General features: G+C 41.9%; 1 protein-coding gene across 1 annotated transcript; it reads right to left on the bottom strand.

Moving 5' to 3' along the window:
* Positions 1-3,191: 3,191 nt before the first annotated feature.
* Positions 3,192-14,975, bottom strand: PIGA (phosphatidylinositol glycan anchor biosynthesis class A). Its single transcript, XM_082865422.1, has 6 exons — positions 14,830-14,975; positions 12,704-13,483; positions 8,146-8,278; positions 7,256-7,388; positions 6,892-7,098; positions 3,192-4,031 (listed from the first exon to the last, which is right to left on the bottom strand). Exons 2-6 carry the CDS (start codon positions 13,419-13,421, stop codon positions 3,765-3,767), a joined length of 1,458 nt encoding a protein of 485 aa, XP_082721548.1. The 5' UTR covers positions 13,422-13,483; positions 14,830-14,975; the 3' UTR covers positions 3,192-3,764.
* Between the last annotated feature and the right edge of the window lie 1,892 nt (positions 14,976-16,867).

Here is a 16,867-nt window from a genome sequence, read left to right on the forward strand (position 1 = left end):
CATGCCGTGGAGCGGCTGGGCCCGTGAGCCATGGCTGCTGAGCCTGTGCTCCGCAGCGGGAGAGGCTACAACAGTGAGAGGCCCACGTACCACCAAAAAAAAAAAAAAAAAAAAAAGCTGGCCATGAGAAGGTCGACTTTTGTACTCTTTCAGAGAGACCATCTTTAGCACGTTTGAGCACTACATTTGAGATGGACGTAAAAGGCTACTGAAGTAAGGAGTTAACTCATGGTATCTTTGAAGGAGGTGAAACCATCTAGAGCTCCAGGGTTTCTCAGCCTTGGCACTACCGGCATTTTGGGCCAGATCATTCTTTGGTGTGGGAGGCAGTCCAAAAGCATCACAGGACATTTAGCAGCATCCCACCCGATGCCAGTGCCCCACTCCTATCCAGCTGGAACAAACAGAAATGTCTCCAGGCACTGCCAGATGTCCCCCAGGGGGCAAAATCACCACTGCCACATCCAGTTGAGAATCACTGAGCCACGAGCAAATATGAAGGATAAAGGAAAATCAACTCCCAAAAGTACTGTGAATACAAATCAAAATCTATAGAGAACTTTCATTTTCAGAATTTCAGATTTTAAAAGTCCAGCCATAGAATGATACAATTTAACATCTACCCAGATTCTTTTGGGAATGCAGAGAAGGATAAAGAGGCCTTTAAAAATCCTTCACGAAACTAAACACAGACCTAGGATACCCTGACTGAGCCAAAAATGTTTTGGTGGAAGATAAATCAGAACATATCAACGTAGGGGACTGCTTCCAACAAAGTGGGTTGGAGAAGCTGGGCATTGGGCTGCACCCCGCAGGCCTGCAAGCCCTATACTTGCCCAGCCTCAAGACCGAAGAGTCTACAGTCAGCGACAGAGATAGCAGTGGTTTAATAGATGGGGGATCTTACACATTTGAAGCAAGGTCCTGGAGCGACACCCCACGGCGTGCGGCAGACAGCAGCTGGCAGGATGGCGGGACATGGCAGGAGTCTTCGCTACCCAGGGAAGGGGCAGATTTACCAGTTATAGGGGAATTGACGTCAGGTGGGCTCATCAGTTACCAGGGAAACCAGCAGAGGGGCACGCCCCTCACGGCTCCTTTGATAAGTTATCAGGTGAAGATGTTCTGATCTAAAGATTAGAATAATCACTAGCTCAGGTCGGGGCAGGAATGTAGCAAGGTCAGTCATGTGAGTGGGGTGTAGGTGAAGCAGGCACTGGTCCGGCAGGGGATGTACAGAGAGCATGAGAACAGCCATCTTGGGGGGCCTGATCATACACTGGGCTTCTGTAAATGAAGTCAAAATTCCAATTTCTCTTAAAATAGCTTGCAAGATATAATGCATAATTATGTAGCTCACATGCACAGTACTGTACAGATGTATTCATTTGTCTCACGCAGTGCACTGAAAAACTCTAGTGCACTGAAAAACAAGAGTTTGAATTAGGAAACGAAGGCACAATTGAACTTGCTATTCCACGAGTAAAAGAGAGAATATTGTAGAAAGAAAAGATGACAGAGTAATTCAACAACTGAAGGATATTTCCTGTTTTTCTAACAGACTAAGCAAAACATCAAATTGCACTGAAAAAAAAAAACATGGGAGGTAGGGGCTGGGGGCAGTGCTGCTCAACTAGTAAATAATATTCTGTTCTTCAAACAAGACAAACTCAAGAAAAATGTCAAAATGTCATTTTGGTCTTTATTTTTGGACATGTAGCATGTTTCCATAAATCAGTTTTACATGTGCTACTTTTTGGAACATCCAAAGAAATACAATATATTTTTCATAAATTCCTCATCACTGCAAGTTCACTTTCAAATAAATGTAAGTAGCAGGGCAGAACAATATGTTTCCACATATTGACCAGTGCAACAATGACAGTTACAATTTAGGTATTCAGGAAGCCTGAAAATTAAGATTTACTAGAACAAGCAAATTTACTTCCATTTGCTAAAGGGGAAAAAAAAAGGAAAATATGCAAATTACATGTTTCATGCAAGAACTTTAAATCTTATTTATTTTCCATCTGAACTAAATGGCAATTTAACAGACAATTCTGAAAAAAAAAGCTAAGAAACAAAAATAACATACAAGAAAAAACAGCAGTATGCCTTTAAAAATTGCTGAACAGAATAAATTAAACCAAATGTTACAGTTTCTTGCTTTATCATGAATATTGGCACTGTTTATTTCATATTTATATAAGTCAGTTTCTATGCATAAAAATCCCAGTAAGATTTAATGGTTTGGGTCAGTCTGTTTTTCTTTAACAAAAGAACCCCTAACTTCTAGATTTTAAAAACTGCACTCTTGCATTTGTGTTTTAGTACAAAACACAAATATATTTCTTATGTATCAGTGGCAACCAATTAGTAGGTATGTTAAGATACTTTTTCACAAGAAGTTCTGTGAATGTTGTCATTAAAAAAAAAAATCCTGTACAGAATCGCAATACTGCCAGCATCTAACTAGCGCGCCCCCAGTGCCTCATTCTTGTGACTTCACGGTCCTTAATCACAAAAACTTATTCTAAGGAGTTCAAAGAATTAATAAGACACACCATGTGGATAACTGGGTGTTTAAAAACCCATGGCTATGGGCCACAACGATTACAGTTAACAACATCCATCCACAAAGAGACTGTGTTCCTAAAATTTTCAGACTCAATTGGCTATAAACAAAACATTCTGGGGTCAAGACTTCTGCACACTGACAATACTTATCAGGCATCAGCTAGGCCACAAGTGAAGGGAAGTGACTTCTATCAAAGGGACAGGGTAGCAGCTGATTTTGAGATGGCACACCTCGTACACTGCGCTCGGAAAACAAGAAGGCATTGACAGGACTCAATTATGCACTGCGAGATGTGGAGGGTTTCTCTGCACTATCATCAACAGTGGTATTGGTCCCTAGTATTTAAAAAACAAAAAGTATTTTCATACACACAGGCGAAGATGAAGGCTCGACCTAGGAGAATGCATCCAACAGGATCAAAGAAGAACTGAGAGTACGCCGGCGATTTTTTCCCGGCATTAAAAGCATGAGCATTTTCGGCATGGCGGATATCTTAGCACTTCATGTCAAACCTGACTATGACGAAGTGAGCCATCTGACTGATCAACAAAGAGCGAATGCACCCCCCCACCCCCCCACCCCCGGTCCTTACCGCAGGAAGCATCTAGTTCAACGTTCTATGCCTGGTAGGTGCTTAAAACATGCTGGTCGCTGACAGCCCATTTTACTCAAGAAACCTGCTGATCATATGGAACACTTACTGAGCATACCCAATAAAAGTTTAAGAACACGACTTAAGTGTCTAATAAATGTAGTATGAACACAACTTAAAACAGTTCAGAGTTGTTGTACTTCCCTAAAGAAAACTTGTAAACATCTGGTGAATGTCTAATTAATGGTAGAACATTTAAAATTGGCCAAAAAATGCCCAGAAAACGTTTGGCCCTTCAGCACCCAAAGCTCCCAAAATATAACGTTAAAACATCTCCGCTAGAGGGATTTCAGTAGTCTGAAAAATTGCATACCTGAGTGGCTTCAATGTTCTCTCCTAAATTTTAAATAAGTGCAAGGAGTTTCTACACTCAGGAATTGCATAAGTGTTTATCTTTCCTCAAAATAAAACACGGAATGATAAAGAGGTAGCATAACTTACTATTAACTTTAAAAAGAAAAAAAGCAAGGTTATTTTCAATAGTCTTAATAGAACTATTACAAGTGTTTCAAATCTCACAATCCAGGCTTTCTTCTACCTGGTTTTAGATACCTCGTTGTTCTCGTCCACCTTTTTCCTGTAAGGATACTGATGAGTCCAGGCACCCTTTGGCCCTGTGGCATCTACTGCAACATCGATGATAGAATCTGGAGTCACCCATCTCAGGAAAATGAGGAAGAAAAAGCTGAATACAGCCAACAAAGCAAAAATGCAGCCTGTCAAGGGGCCACACTGAGAGATGAGTCTGTCCAGTCGTTTGTCCATCGATAACACAGCTTCTCCTGCCACTTGGTCGTACACCTGGCGGGAGAGAGCCGAGAATGAGCACCGTGAGCCACAATAAACAACGACCTGCACAGACCAAGAGTGCTTTAGAGATGTCAACAGAAGGCGCGTACATTTCACTGTTGTTACAGAAATGATGTGACGAATGAAACTGATTACACTACGTATTGCCATTTGAGACAACACTTATGGAGTGCCTATTCTGGACGAAACACTGGGGTATGTATACCGTGTGGTACAAAGATGAATCTACCACGGCTCCTGTCCCCTAGGGGATCCCCATCAATATTTAACCAACTATGAGAATTCCAAAGTCCTGAGACGCTGCAGCGGCTTTGCGGGCCACCTGTCGAGGCCATATTTACTTCAGCAGTGACTCCCCAAGCAGGGAGGAAGGACTGGCCCTTTAAGATTCCTTGCCTCAACTACCATCAGAGAGTTAGCAATCTAGTGTGCTTCTGGGTACAGAGAGGCTCCTCTTCCCACACCCAAGTGACGCCGTGTTGCTGAGCACAAACGGGGAGAATATACAGAGACATTTCACGGATTCCAAGTAAAAGGAGCAGAAAGAGATGGGGGAAATTTTGGTAGACGGTATGGGTGAAACAGTGGCAAACAAGATAAAGTTTATTGCTGAGCATTGGTAGTAGGTGGCTTGCTTTTTTAAAGTACTGCTAAGCACTAAACTCTGAAATATTAAAGAAAAAACAAAGGTCCTTGAATATACTTATTTCAAACACATAAAATGGGCCGGCATTCACGTTTTTTAACTGCATTTGGACATTACCTGTGGTCACTCTCACGTTATCAGACCTGTAAACCATCTCCTTTTGAACTCAAGAAAGTTCTGACGTGCAGAGCAAGTTCTAAAGGTCAACGGCCTCTGAAAGGTACGGGCTGTTTTCATCTAGCTCCTCTACCCCGAGGACATTGGGAATACACTGTAGTCAGAATTATATCGAGCGTTATGCTGAGACTGGCGAATTATAAATGAAAAAGTATGTTTCCAGCATGAATGCTGATTTAATTTCTTGATCAATTTTTCTAAATAGCAGTTAAACTAAGTTGAAAGGGATCAAACATCCTGTGTGGAACAGGTAGAATTAAAAGAGCAACTACAAACTCACCCGTGAGCCCACCTTTATTTCTAAGTCAGTTAATTCATGATCTCAAGTGACAAAATAACAATTTGCTACTAGGGAGAGAATGACAGGGAGGACAATCCACTAGGGACAAGGATTAACGTCTTTTTCGGAATGTATACTGTAAACTGCCAGGGTGTAAAACTGAAAACAATACAGACGTCCTACTATTACTTTAAGCGTAAATAAAAGAAAATTCGTGGTTTTTAAAAAAAACCCTAATGCGCTCCTTTAACACAAGCTGACAAACTGTCACCGTAGTTCTTTGCCCCAAACTTTATGTACAACAGCGCAAACTTCTGAGATTTACACGACACTGATCAAGAAGGTAAAGGCACAATTACGGAGATGTGGTCCTCAATCAGGGTGGGTTTCACTGAAAAAACCTGCCTAACCAAATATCCCTGCCCACCATTCCCATATCCCCTCTGCTCCTAAAGGGTCACTTTAGAAGCCAGCAGTGGGCACAGGAAGATGAACCGGACAGAGCCCGAAAAGGCTCCCGGGGCGATTCTGCCACGCGCTCCCAGCAGGTAATCAGTGCTGCACCCCAACTTCCAAAGGAAAACAAGGAAATGTACTTAATTCATACGGGTGGCGCGATTGCAAAACTTCTAGAAAGTGGCTATCTCAGAGCTACTTCAGTCAAAACTGTTTGTTAGTTGAAACTTCTCATGTTTCAATGCAAACTGTGTATGACGATTTTTAGAGATAAAAAGAGTTTTGTTGCATTTCCATTCAAATCGGGGCTCACCTTACGTACGGGAATTTACAATTTAAACCAAGCAAGAAAGCCTTTCTGCTTACTCGGCTCCATCTTGCTCTCTACTTTGGGCTAGAAACTAGTTGCTCCACTGAACACAATGAGAGTATAAAGCACTACCTTCTCCACGCTCCCAAGTGTCTTTCTGGGTCACAATTTCTAAGAAGCACAGCGTTTCCATCCAGCTTGCTATGTGATAATAAGAGGCAGGAGGTAGACGAAGTCATGAGAGGTACTTAAACAAAGGGCACAACTGAGTAGAATAAATGAAGTCCTGACCTCGAAATAAGGAAGCATTTCCTACAACTGTACTCTCCCACCTAAGGGCATTAACCTATTTCCTGCACCTGTCCTTTTACCAATTTTCTACTGCTGCTTTTTATTTGTGATCCTATTGCCAACATTTGTCATGTGCTTTTTGAATTCTAACTTACTATGTTCTCAATCAGCCCAAAGATGCAAAAATCCCTCTCCTGTAGAAAAATCACAGCAGCTAGCAAAAGTGACACGGGAGTTTTAGGAAGTAGCCTGGATTAACTATTTGTAACTTATAAGTTGCCACAATCGGGCTAAGCAAAACCGTATATTTTCTAATAGACCTATATGCTTTAGAATTATAAAGAGCCTCAAGAAAATGTCTAAGAGTAGATCTTAATATTAGTTTTGCCTCTAATTGTTGTGACTTCTAGAAAATTTTGTAACTCCTGCATGCCCAGTTTAATGAAAGGTCTAGATACTGCATTACTGCTATTTTCAGATGTCAAATGCAATGATTTGACTAGAAACTTAGCCTAACATATACCAGAAGTAATACAGAATTCACTTCTTTTCACTTGGAAGAGACTTCATAAACTTAAGCAACAGAGCAGAAATGGTAAACCTATATAAAAGCAGCAAGTGTGTACGTGAAACATCAAGTAAGAATTCAAGACACAATCTTCAAATACCCTTCTCTTAGCATGTGACATACTTTTTCAGTTCTCTCCGCAACATTCCTCCAGGTGTAGAAAGTCTTTACGATGTTGTGGATATTTTCTGGAGGCGGCAATGCTCCTGACTTCAGTTGGGAAACAGCTTTTTCCAATCCCTCACACAAAGATTTTACAGAAGGCTCACATAAAATGATAAGATTTTCTGGAAGTACTTCAGGAATTCCACCAACCCTGGTACTTACAACCTTAAAAAGGAAAAAAGAACATGTGATCCTCCATAATTCATCTCTCAGGAAAATAAACAATACCAATTAAAAAAAATATTACAGACTGCATCTGATTATTTTTCAAAATACAAATACAGAGACCCCAACAGTGTAATAAGCCCTCAAAGCTTTTTACCTGTAAACCACAACTGGCTGCTTCCACAATTGCCATGCAGAATGCTTCAGTAAGGGAAGTATTAAGAAAAATATGTCCTTGAACTAAGACATTTCTGACATCTTTGTGTTCTAAGGCTCCCAAGAGACGCACTCTGATTTTTGAAACGAGAGAAAAAAGAGGGGAGTAAAAATCATGCTACAAAAGAAATACCATTTATAAGCCAAGTGTGCTACTCATATTATACTTAGAATCTTACTGCTTCTAATGTTTTCCATCTCAAAAGATTAATATCACCCAACTCTGATCTAAAAGGAAGTCATATAAAGCTGTTTGGTTAAAGCTTGTACAGCTAACATATTTCTAACTTTCGTCACACAGATCAAATTTCATCTTCTCCAAAATCAGTCTGCATTCAATGAAAATGTTAATACACTTTGATGAGTAAATGTTAAAGTGTCGTTTCTAAACAGGAAAATGTTCCTTTTAAATTGATGCTTCACATGCACACAGCTCACATGTTAACTAAGTTACCGAGGAAGAGAAATGTTCGAATCTGTACATGCAGAGCAATTTACATGATTTGGGCCGTGCTATTTAAATCACAACTCAGTATGGCTTGAGAATCTGCAAACATTTCCAATCAAATAGCTGTTTTTTTGTGCATTCTCTGGTGCCCCAACCAGGGCCCCCTAAAGTCAGATAATGTTGGGCTAACAGAAAAAATAAAATTATGAATTCCTTAACTAGGGTTCCCTATTTTATATAATTTTTCTTAAATAGGCCTTGCATTACATTTTTATGTCAAGTACATGTAGGAGAAGCAGCCCACTTAATGCAGGCATGTAGCCAAAACCAATTTTAGGTAACTGATATTTTCTCACCCAAGACAATATGGAATCCATCAATACCTGTCATGGAGCTGGTATCTTTCCCGTACTTCTTCCAAAATGACTCTCTTTGGTCCCTCTCCTCCAATTATGAAATTTAAATTGGGATATTTCTGACAGAGTTCAGGTATTATACCACTAAGCAAATCGGTCCCTGAAAACATCAAGTTGAATGTTTGAGTTATCAATAATTAACCTTAAAAAAATTTTATCAGAACTTCTGAGAATCCACTCACTTTGAAAAGTAATATTAGCTATGCCTCCCTTACTTAAGGAGAGAAACAAATTCTCTTAAACCTTTCCTGGAATGGTGGAATCGTTCAAACTGCCAGGGGTCCCCCAAGAGTTCTTGAGGATATATACACTGACACCCATGGGTACCTTCCACACACCCAGTTTGTGGACTATTCTGTTCCGTTTCAACATTGTGTTGTAGGTTATTCACCTGTGTTTACACACCTACTGCTAAAAAATGGCATTTGAGGTAGCTTACATTTCAGTTAAAACTTTCTGCAGAGCAGGAGAGTTGACTGGAGATCTGGGTCTTGACCCAGCCTTTTTATGAGCAAACTCTGATAATGGGACTTTCCTGATAAGAGAAAATGAACAGACCGACGTACCTGAAGTCCAAGGTCTCTTTCACCTACAAAATTCTACCAGCGTTATGATTCTACTTCCTACTATAGGAAAGGGCTAAGCAGCAAAATATGACTGCTGCCTCCATTGTGTTGAGAATGCAGTTTGTACACAGGACTTTGCAGCGAACACTAGGGTATTAGCAAAATTTGTAAGAGTCCATCCAAATCTGCTACAGCCCACTTCCCCCGAATGACAGTGAATGAAGGTGGCAGGACTTCCACTGCCAGATCATTACAGTCTGCAGAACAAAAGGGTGCATCTTGGTCCTTTTTTTTCTTTTTAATGAAACTTTCTTATAATATGTAAATACAACCTTAGGTAATATAAAGCAGCAAAATAAATCATGCCCTACTAGTCTGAAAGTAGCAATCCAAAGTGACAGTAGTGTTGACGTTTAAGACTTTAGCTCATTAACAAGTACAAATCATACACATTCAAAAGTAAATGTAAAATAAGCCAGTTAAAGAAATGCATACACATACATACACAAGAACTGCACTTCTTCTATCAATCTTCCCAAATACAGGCAGATCAATTATTAAAAAGATGGTAGGAGAAATAATATATATAGGGTCATTTTTATTAAATAATTCCAAGTAGGATTTATTACGTAAACTCTGCTAGTATTTTCAAAATATGACTGCTTTAGCAAACATAAATTCACATGTGGCTTTTTTTTGTTATTGTTTTTGCGGTACGCGGGCCTCTCACTGTTGTGGCCTCTCCCGTTGCTGAGCACAGGCTCCGGACACGCAGGCTCAGCAGCCATGGCTCACGGGCCTAGCCGCTCCGCGGCATGTGGGATCTTCCTGGACCGGGGCACGAACCCGTGTCCCCTGCACCGGCAGGCGAATTCTCAAGCACTGCGCCACCAGGGAAGCCCCACATGTGGCTTTTCTGAATTATGAAAGCTTCTCATTAAAATCTTACCTATGTTTCAAGTTTATTACCAAGTCCATCAACTGGATTTTTAGACAAACCAGAAGGTGTCTTAATGACTTTTAACAAGTTACCTCGTATAATTGTTTCCTTCCCCTCCCTCCTTGCCCTCTCTCCCTTCTAATACAAAGGTTAAGAATCCATTCTTTAAATGAAAAAAACCCAAAACCCCACATCTAGAGCAATAATCATAATTAGTAACAATAGCTACAATTACTGAGGGCTTACTATACCAGGCGGTGGGCTTTAAATGCATTGTTGTTTAATTCTGACAAGTACTTTAAAAGAAACGGAAATGATTAATATTATCAACGATCTATATTATTATTCTAAGAATAAAGGTTTTTTTCTCCCCATAATAAGAAATGTTCTCGTGCCTCTAGCAAGCGTCCAACACAATGAAACATACCAAAGGACTTTCAATTGCCATATTCTCACAAGATGGACAAGAAAAGCTCTGATCTGAAGTGCTTCTAAAGCACAGTCTAATAGAATCTTCTGAATCTATACCTAGGATAATGGTGGCCGGGCTGAGGGTGGAGGGAACAGGAGAACTTAACTGCAGAAGAGCTCAACTCAGGCTTGTCATCTCTGTTACTTACTGTGTAACCTGGGTGAGTTACTTACCCCCTCTGAGACTCAGTTTCTTTGTCTGTTACATGCAGATAACATCTACCCTACAGTTGCTGGGAGGGTCAAGTTAGGTACTGTACCATGTACAGGCTTTATCAACTGCAGAATATAAATGTAAGTCATCATTAGCACTAGAGCAGAAGTGGGGCATGTCTGCACATGCACGTGAGCACTGCTAAACCCTGCCTGAGAGCAAAACAGGCTCAATGGAAGAGGGAAGAGGCCAGGGATCCTGGGTAATAGGACTTCTGATTTATTCTCTCTTACTTAATATGTTCCAGTGGCCTTTGATATCTGGCCCAAATGAACACCTCCTAAAGAAATTAATTTATTAATAATTAATGGACCATTAATACAACTACTCACTTTTGAACTAAAGATGTGGCCATTCCTTCTCAGAATGTTACTTTTTGCACAGTGCCTGACATACCGAAAGGGTTTGATAAATATTTGTTAAATGACTGAACTGAGAACAGGAAAGGCTGTACCTTCACTCTTTGGTGGTTAGCTCAGCTGGTTAAAATACCAGTTAGTGAAGTAAAGGTAAAGCTTCAATCTTTGAACAGGTAAGTTAATTTTGCTCTGATCCTTGACCATGCACGCATCATATGCTTTCTCAGCTAGCTATCTCACAAAGGCATATTATTTGGTGAAAAAACAAAATAGGCACATTTCTTAAGTTACAACAAACACATTACCAATATCCCAAGAGGGCCTCAGAACACAGAATGCTGCTCCATTCACATCTTCTTCAAGTAAGGAATGGAAGCATTTCATTGCCTTCACTCCCAAAAACGCAGTTCAGTAGAAGTTTTCTCACCAACCTCCGCTTAGTGGATCACTGCATGGACCAAGGCTCTCCATTCCAAAGGTAAAACATCGTGGCCAAGGCCCACATCTGGATTTTAGGCCACTCCCTAGTACACTGGGACACTTCTGATCCCACCGCTGAGCTTCATGCTTACCAAGAATCAGCTGCATTTGTCCACAAATCTGTCTGATGCCTATTTTATTATACTTGTTACAGTATTTAAATAGCACAAAAATGGACAAAATGAGTTTCTGTGAAACTAAGCTGAACGGTTTGAAAAATTCAATAAAGACACAGTAAAAAAAACCTTGTCAGATTAGGGGATAGCCTGAACCACTGTATAAGGTCAAAAACAAATGAAAAATCCAGAAGTACATGACTTCATGTGCCTTTAGGTTCTCACCACATTTAAGAGACCCAAACTGGCAACTGTTAAGTTATGCTTTTTAAAGGTGACTGTGCAAGAAAGATGATGCGGCTCAAATCAGCACTCTTAAGCCTGCAGGCCTAAACCAAATCATTGGTGATTCAGTGCATGGTAATAATATTTTGAGTAAATTAAAATATTTTAAAGGGGGGGGTTTTACATATTATCTTTTTAACAATTCCCCACTTTTAGTGACAATTTTGATTGCTGGACAGGTTTTCAAATACCATCCAGAAAACCATTTATGTTTTGAATAACTGGACTGCTTCAGACTTTTAGTCAGCAAGGCTCTACAAATTCTACTGTGGCATCCATAAAGTGCTGCAGAGGCACTAAAACAATCCTCCTTGTGCACAGCAGACACATACCGAGTACAAATTGGGCTAAGTACTGTACAGGAACCATCACTGAACCTCACAAGATTACCAATGTTGCCCAAATCACACAATAGAAAAAAATTGAGACTCGGAGATGTCAAGTAGCTTGTCTTCGATCACACAGGAGGATGGAGCCAGGATCAGACTCTGGGCTATCTGACCCCCCTTTAGCACTTACGTGCCAATTCATTATTAACGTCTTATCTACGATTAAAGGAAATAAGCAAGCTACAAAACAGTAACGTGCAGAACAAGCTCACTGACTTTGAGTGTATGCATAAAAACAACAGGAAAGCTATAAATCAAACGTTCATTAGGGCCATCCCTGAATAATACAGTTACAGCTGATTTTAGTTTTCACCCTTGCGATTTTCTTAGTTTTCAAAATATCTGCAATGAAAAGAAAGGGTTATGTGATGGTCTGGGCCCTGTACTTGCTACTGCATGTGTACGGAAATTTTTAAAAGACCTGACCTATTAAACAACATCAGGTTATTGTTTTTCCTTTTAAATAACTATGAAAACATCGGGGGGGGGGGCTGGGGCTGGGGATAGCATTTACCACTGTTCCAGAAATTTCTCCTTTAAGATGTATAAAACGTTATTAGACCCTTCTTTGCTGTATTTAACGCAGTTGTTATGAAACCATAAAACAAAACAAAAAGCCCAACAGTCATTATAACACAAATACTCAACAGCTTTCTACAAGGAAAAAAAGGCTGTGCAGTGCATTTGTAGCTATCATTTCATTACCTTTTCTGTAAACAAGTCTGCTGACAACAACAACAGTTATTACACTATCATGCCTCCTAAATGGGTCTGGAGTGAAGTCAGTAGGATCTACAGCATTAGGAATGACGGACACTATTTCAGGATTCAGTGCTGCTCTTAGCACAGTGTTTTCCTTACTAGTGTAAGAGACACAAATTATGTGGTTTGTGTCACAAAGAGACACAGTTAGAAGCTTGTTTGTAAGCACCGAGCTGACATCAGCAAATCCAAAAAGGGAATGGTCCGTGAAGACTGTCTGGAGGCCCATTGTCTTGGCGTGGAAGAGGGCATCATGGGCCATGGCAGAAAAGGAACTATGTGAATGGATTATCGTGACTCTCTCCCGAACAAATATGTACCTGAGCAATGGCAGACTGTGAAAGAGGGTCGTGGCTGTAGATTGGTTGTACATGACTTTCAGAGGCAAGTAATAGACTTTGAGGCCATTAGTGAGGTAACGGATGCCTTTGCGATTTCCATAAGCATGGGTGACAATTATGACCTTGTGCCCTCTTTCAATCAGGCACTGAGAGAGCTGGTAAATGTGGCCTTCCACGCCTCCCATATTTGGGTAGAAAAAGTCCGACACCATGCATATATTATGGGTACAGGTTCTACACGTGGAAAGACGTCCAGGGCTGACATGGGAGAGTGAAGCTGAGGGATGCTGGCCATGCCCACCTCCTCCTCTACAGGCCATGCTGAGATGGTTTAGGCATTAGTCCTTAGAGCAACCCAGTTAAGATATGTGTCCTCTAGTACCTGAAAGAGAGAGTAAACAAGGATCTAAGCTCAGAGACAAAATACATTCCACACTCCAAATCCAGACATATATATTCTTTTAATGTTAATCTGTTAGCTTTTCCCCTAGAAATAAAACAAAGCGTATGATGAATTCATGCATTTGACAGCATTTACTTGCTTAGTACTTACTGCGTGTCATACAACAAAACTAGACTCTGCATGTCCTTATATCTTAATTTTGCTCTAAAAATACTGTTACACATAATCTTAAATAATGTTTGTTACACCAAAGTATAGAATACTTTGCCAGGTTAACAAACCAGTTCATTCACGTAATAAAACATACGCATCTTGACAGAAAAGGTTTGCTAACCCCACTTTAGAGCTTAGCCATTGACTCAATGAATCTCATCAAGTTCACTAGTATTAAGTCTGTGGTTTACACTAAAATATACCTGGAGTTAGAACTGTCTTTTGAGAGCAGCTTTTTAAAGTGTCACCTGTAGCACATGCCACACACCTTATTTTCTCCTTCCCTGTTCAAGAATGGTGATAATCAAACCGTTCCCCTCATTTTCTTAAACTTTCAGTTATGTATATCTTCCCTCCATGAGTATCCCTCCCTTCAGTTTGGAATCGAAAGATAAAAACTAAACTAGAGACGGGCTAGATCTGGGGCCACTTTATACCTCTAAAGTAGGAAATGTTCAGCTCAGGGGTCCCCGAGATCATCAGCGCAAAAATCATCAACTCAATATTCAGTATGATTACAGATTCTTAGACATTTAAAGCTAAAGAGAATCTTGGAAAGTGAGTGAAACTCCTTCTCAGCTTTACAAATGAGATTTCCATGCCTCCAGAAACTCAACTATACAATGGGAAGCCATCCTAAAGGTCTGAGTTTCTGATGTCACCGCAAACTCAGAATATGCAAAGTAACAGCTTGTGCAAAGTCTATTCTCTCCAACAAAGTCATGTTTATTTTAAATATTGTCTCAGAAATACTCAATGAGTGTTTGTTGAGCTGAATTTGCTAACTACAATTCAATATTACCAAATCATAAGATTCTTCAAGTCTGTACTTTTAAGTGGCTTCACGAACATTTTCTTACTGTGGTTTGTCACCTAAACCCGAATTTCCAGTTCCATTCAATTTTAAAAGATGAATGATAACGAAAACAGTGAGTAAAGCACCAAATGAAATCATTTAAAGTTCTGTCATTAACCTGCAATGTTCTGTGAGAAATGTGCCTATCACGGTTATCACGCCTAACACTTTCATGGGGTAAAAGCTCAACAAAGGGCACAATCACAGAATCTTAAAATTTTAAAGTTGAAGCAAGGCTTGGAGATCTAGTGAATACCTCTCTCATTTTACGAATGAGAAACCAGACAAGTTGAGCGATCGGTCCAAGGTCCCCACCCAGCCACTTGAGCGGCAAATGCGAGACGGCCGTAAAGTCCACGGTCAACAAGTTCCTAGACAGTTATTATCAGCAGAGACTCCAGAGAAGCCTTAGGGTGACCCGGCGGGGGCTTGGTGTCAAAAGGACGGTGCTTCCACCCACCCGCCGAGCGCCGTTCCAGCTTCACTCGCTGAGGGGTCGCTGGGGAGCGCCAGGGCCAAGGAAGGGATGACCCCGCTCAGTCAGCGACCCCGGCGCAGTCAGGCGGGGTCTCGCCAGGCCCAAAGGGAGGAAAACGGCCAAAGAGCGAGCAGGAGGTCGAGGCCGGGAGTCCCAGAGCCGTTCGCCCCGCCCGCCTTAGCCGACGCGGAACCGGCTACAGCTCGGCGGCCCCAGCGCACCCTCAGCCCCACTCGACTCCGGAGACCCTCGACCCCGACCTCCGACCCTCAAGCCGGCTCGGCTTCGCCCCCTGCCTCGTCGGCCACGCTCCCCTGAGGGCAGCTCAGTCCCATCTGGAAGCGGCAGGGAGTACCGGCGCGGGAAGCTCAGACACGCACTTACCAGCGAGTCCCATGGCCGCCAGTGTCCGGACCTCCCGCGGCTGCAGCCGGAGTCCCGCCCCGCTGCCCCGAAGCACCAATCAGGGGCGTCCGCGCCCGAGCGCCGCGCCCCCGGAACAGCCAATCACAAAGAGGCGCGGGGGTCACATGCAGGAGTGACGCTCAGTCCCCACCCTTCAGCGCGGGGTGTAACGTCAGCGGGCGCCTGCACAGTTGCCACTATGTTCCGGAAGGCTTGTTTTCTCTGTGTTGAAAGCACTAATCCTCGGTTTAACCTTTTATATGAATTCTGAATATCGAGATTCTCTAAAAATCGGCCTTGGGCTCTTGTTACACAAGCAGCCCACCGGGACCCTTCGACGGGGTAAAACCAGTACTCCCAGCGTGCCTCGCAGCAACTCTTTGGCGCTCCTGGGAGTTGTAGTCCCGTGGCCTTCGGAGGCGAATCCGAACTTAGAAAACTCACTCCCAGGATGCACCGCACTTCTAAACGCGGGTCTTGCGGACCGTCGGGTGGGTTCGCGCCTTGGTTGTCTAGGTACAGCGTCTCTTTTCTGGAAGCTTGTTCTCTGGCTTCCAATTGGAGAGACTTTTGGCTGGGAAGGCTACAGAAAGCTGGGGTCATGGTGGGGTTTTGTCATTTATTATCTGTGCCACAGCCGACCTGCCAGTTTCTTACCACTCTGGTAGGATTGCTTGATGTAGTAAATAAAAAGTCAAGTCAAAGTTTTTAGTAATTTGAATTTCAAATAAACAAATATTTTTTAATATAAGTGTGTCCCAAATATTGGGGTCTTTACTAAAAAAATATTCGTTGTTTATCTGAAATTCAGATTTAACTGGGCATGTTTCATTCTACCTGGCAACCCTCCACTCTGGAGGAAAAAAACCTGAGGTCTGACCTGAAATATCAACTCCCATTCAAACTGGTTCAGCTGGCTGCGGTGGTGCTTGGCCAAGAGGCTGATGAATCACTGGAAGTGGTCTGATGGTCATCCAGCCCTCACAGTGGGTACACAGGGTTCCCCAGCCGAGCAAATGCCTTCCTGAGCGCCATCATCACCATGGTTGCCAGCACCCATCTCAAGCCTGTAGAAAGCCTGTTCATCCCTGAAGATTTCGGCTCCTTTCTGATGCCCTACCCAAACTTCCAGAGAGAATTAAATCCTCCTCTTTTGTATTTTGACAGTACTTTGGCCATATGCTGGTATAGCATTTATCAGGTGATATTCAATTTGTTTGCCTGTTCCCCCTCACACCCCCTCCCCCGCCTTCTTCCTCAACCTGGTCCTTGGAGACTTGTGTTTTCTTGGGATCTCACATGGACTGCTTTCTGAAAATTGGCATTTGTATTTGCTTGTTAAATGTTTGCCTTCCCAGCCAGGGAGTAAGCAGAAGCAGGGTCTGTTCCTGGTACTAGACACTGAATACGT

This window comes from Leucopleurus acutus (assembly GCF_964270905.1).
Source record: "Leucopleurus acutus genome assembly, chromosome: X".
Lineage (NCBI taxonomy): Eukaryota > Metazoa > Chordata > Mammalia > Artiodactyla > Delphinidae > Leucopleurus > Leucopleurus acutus.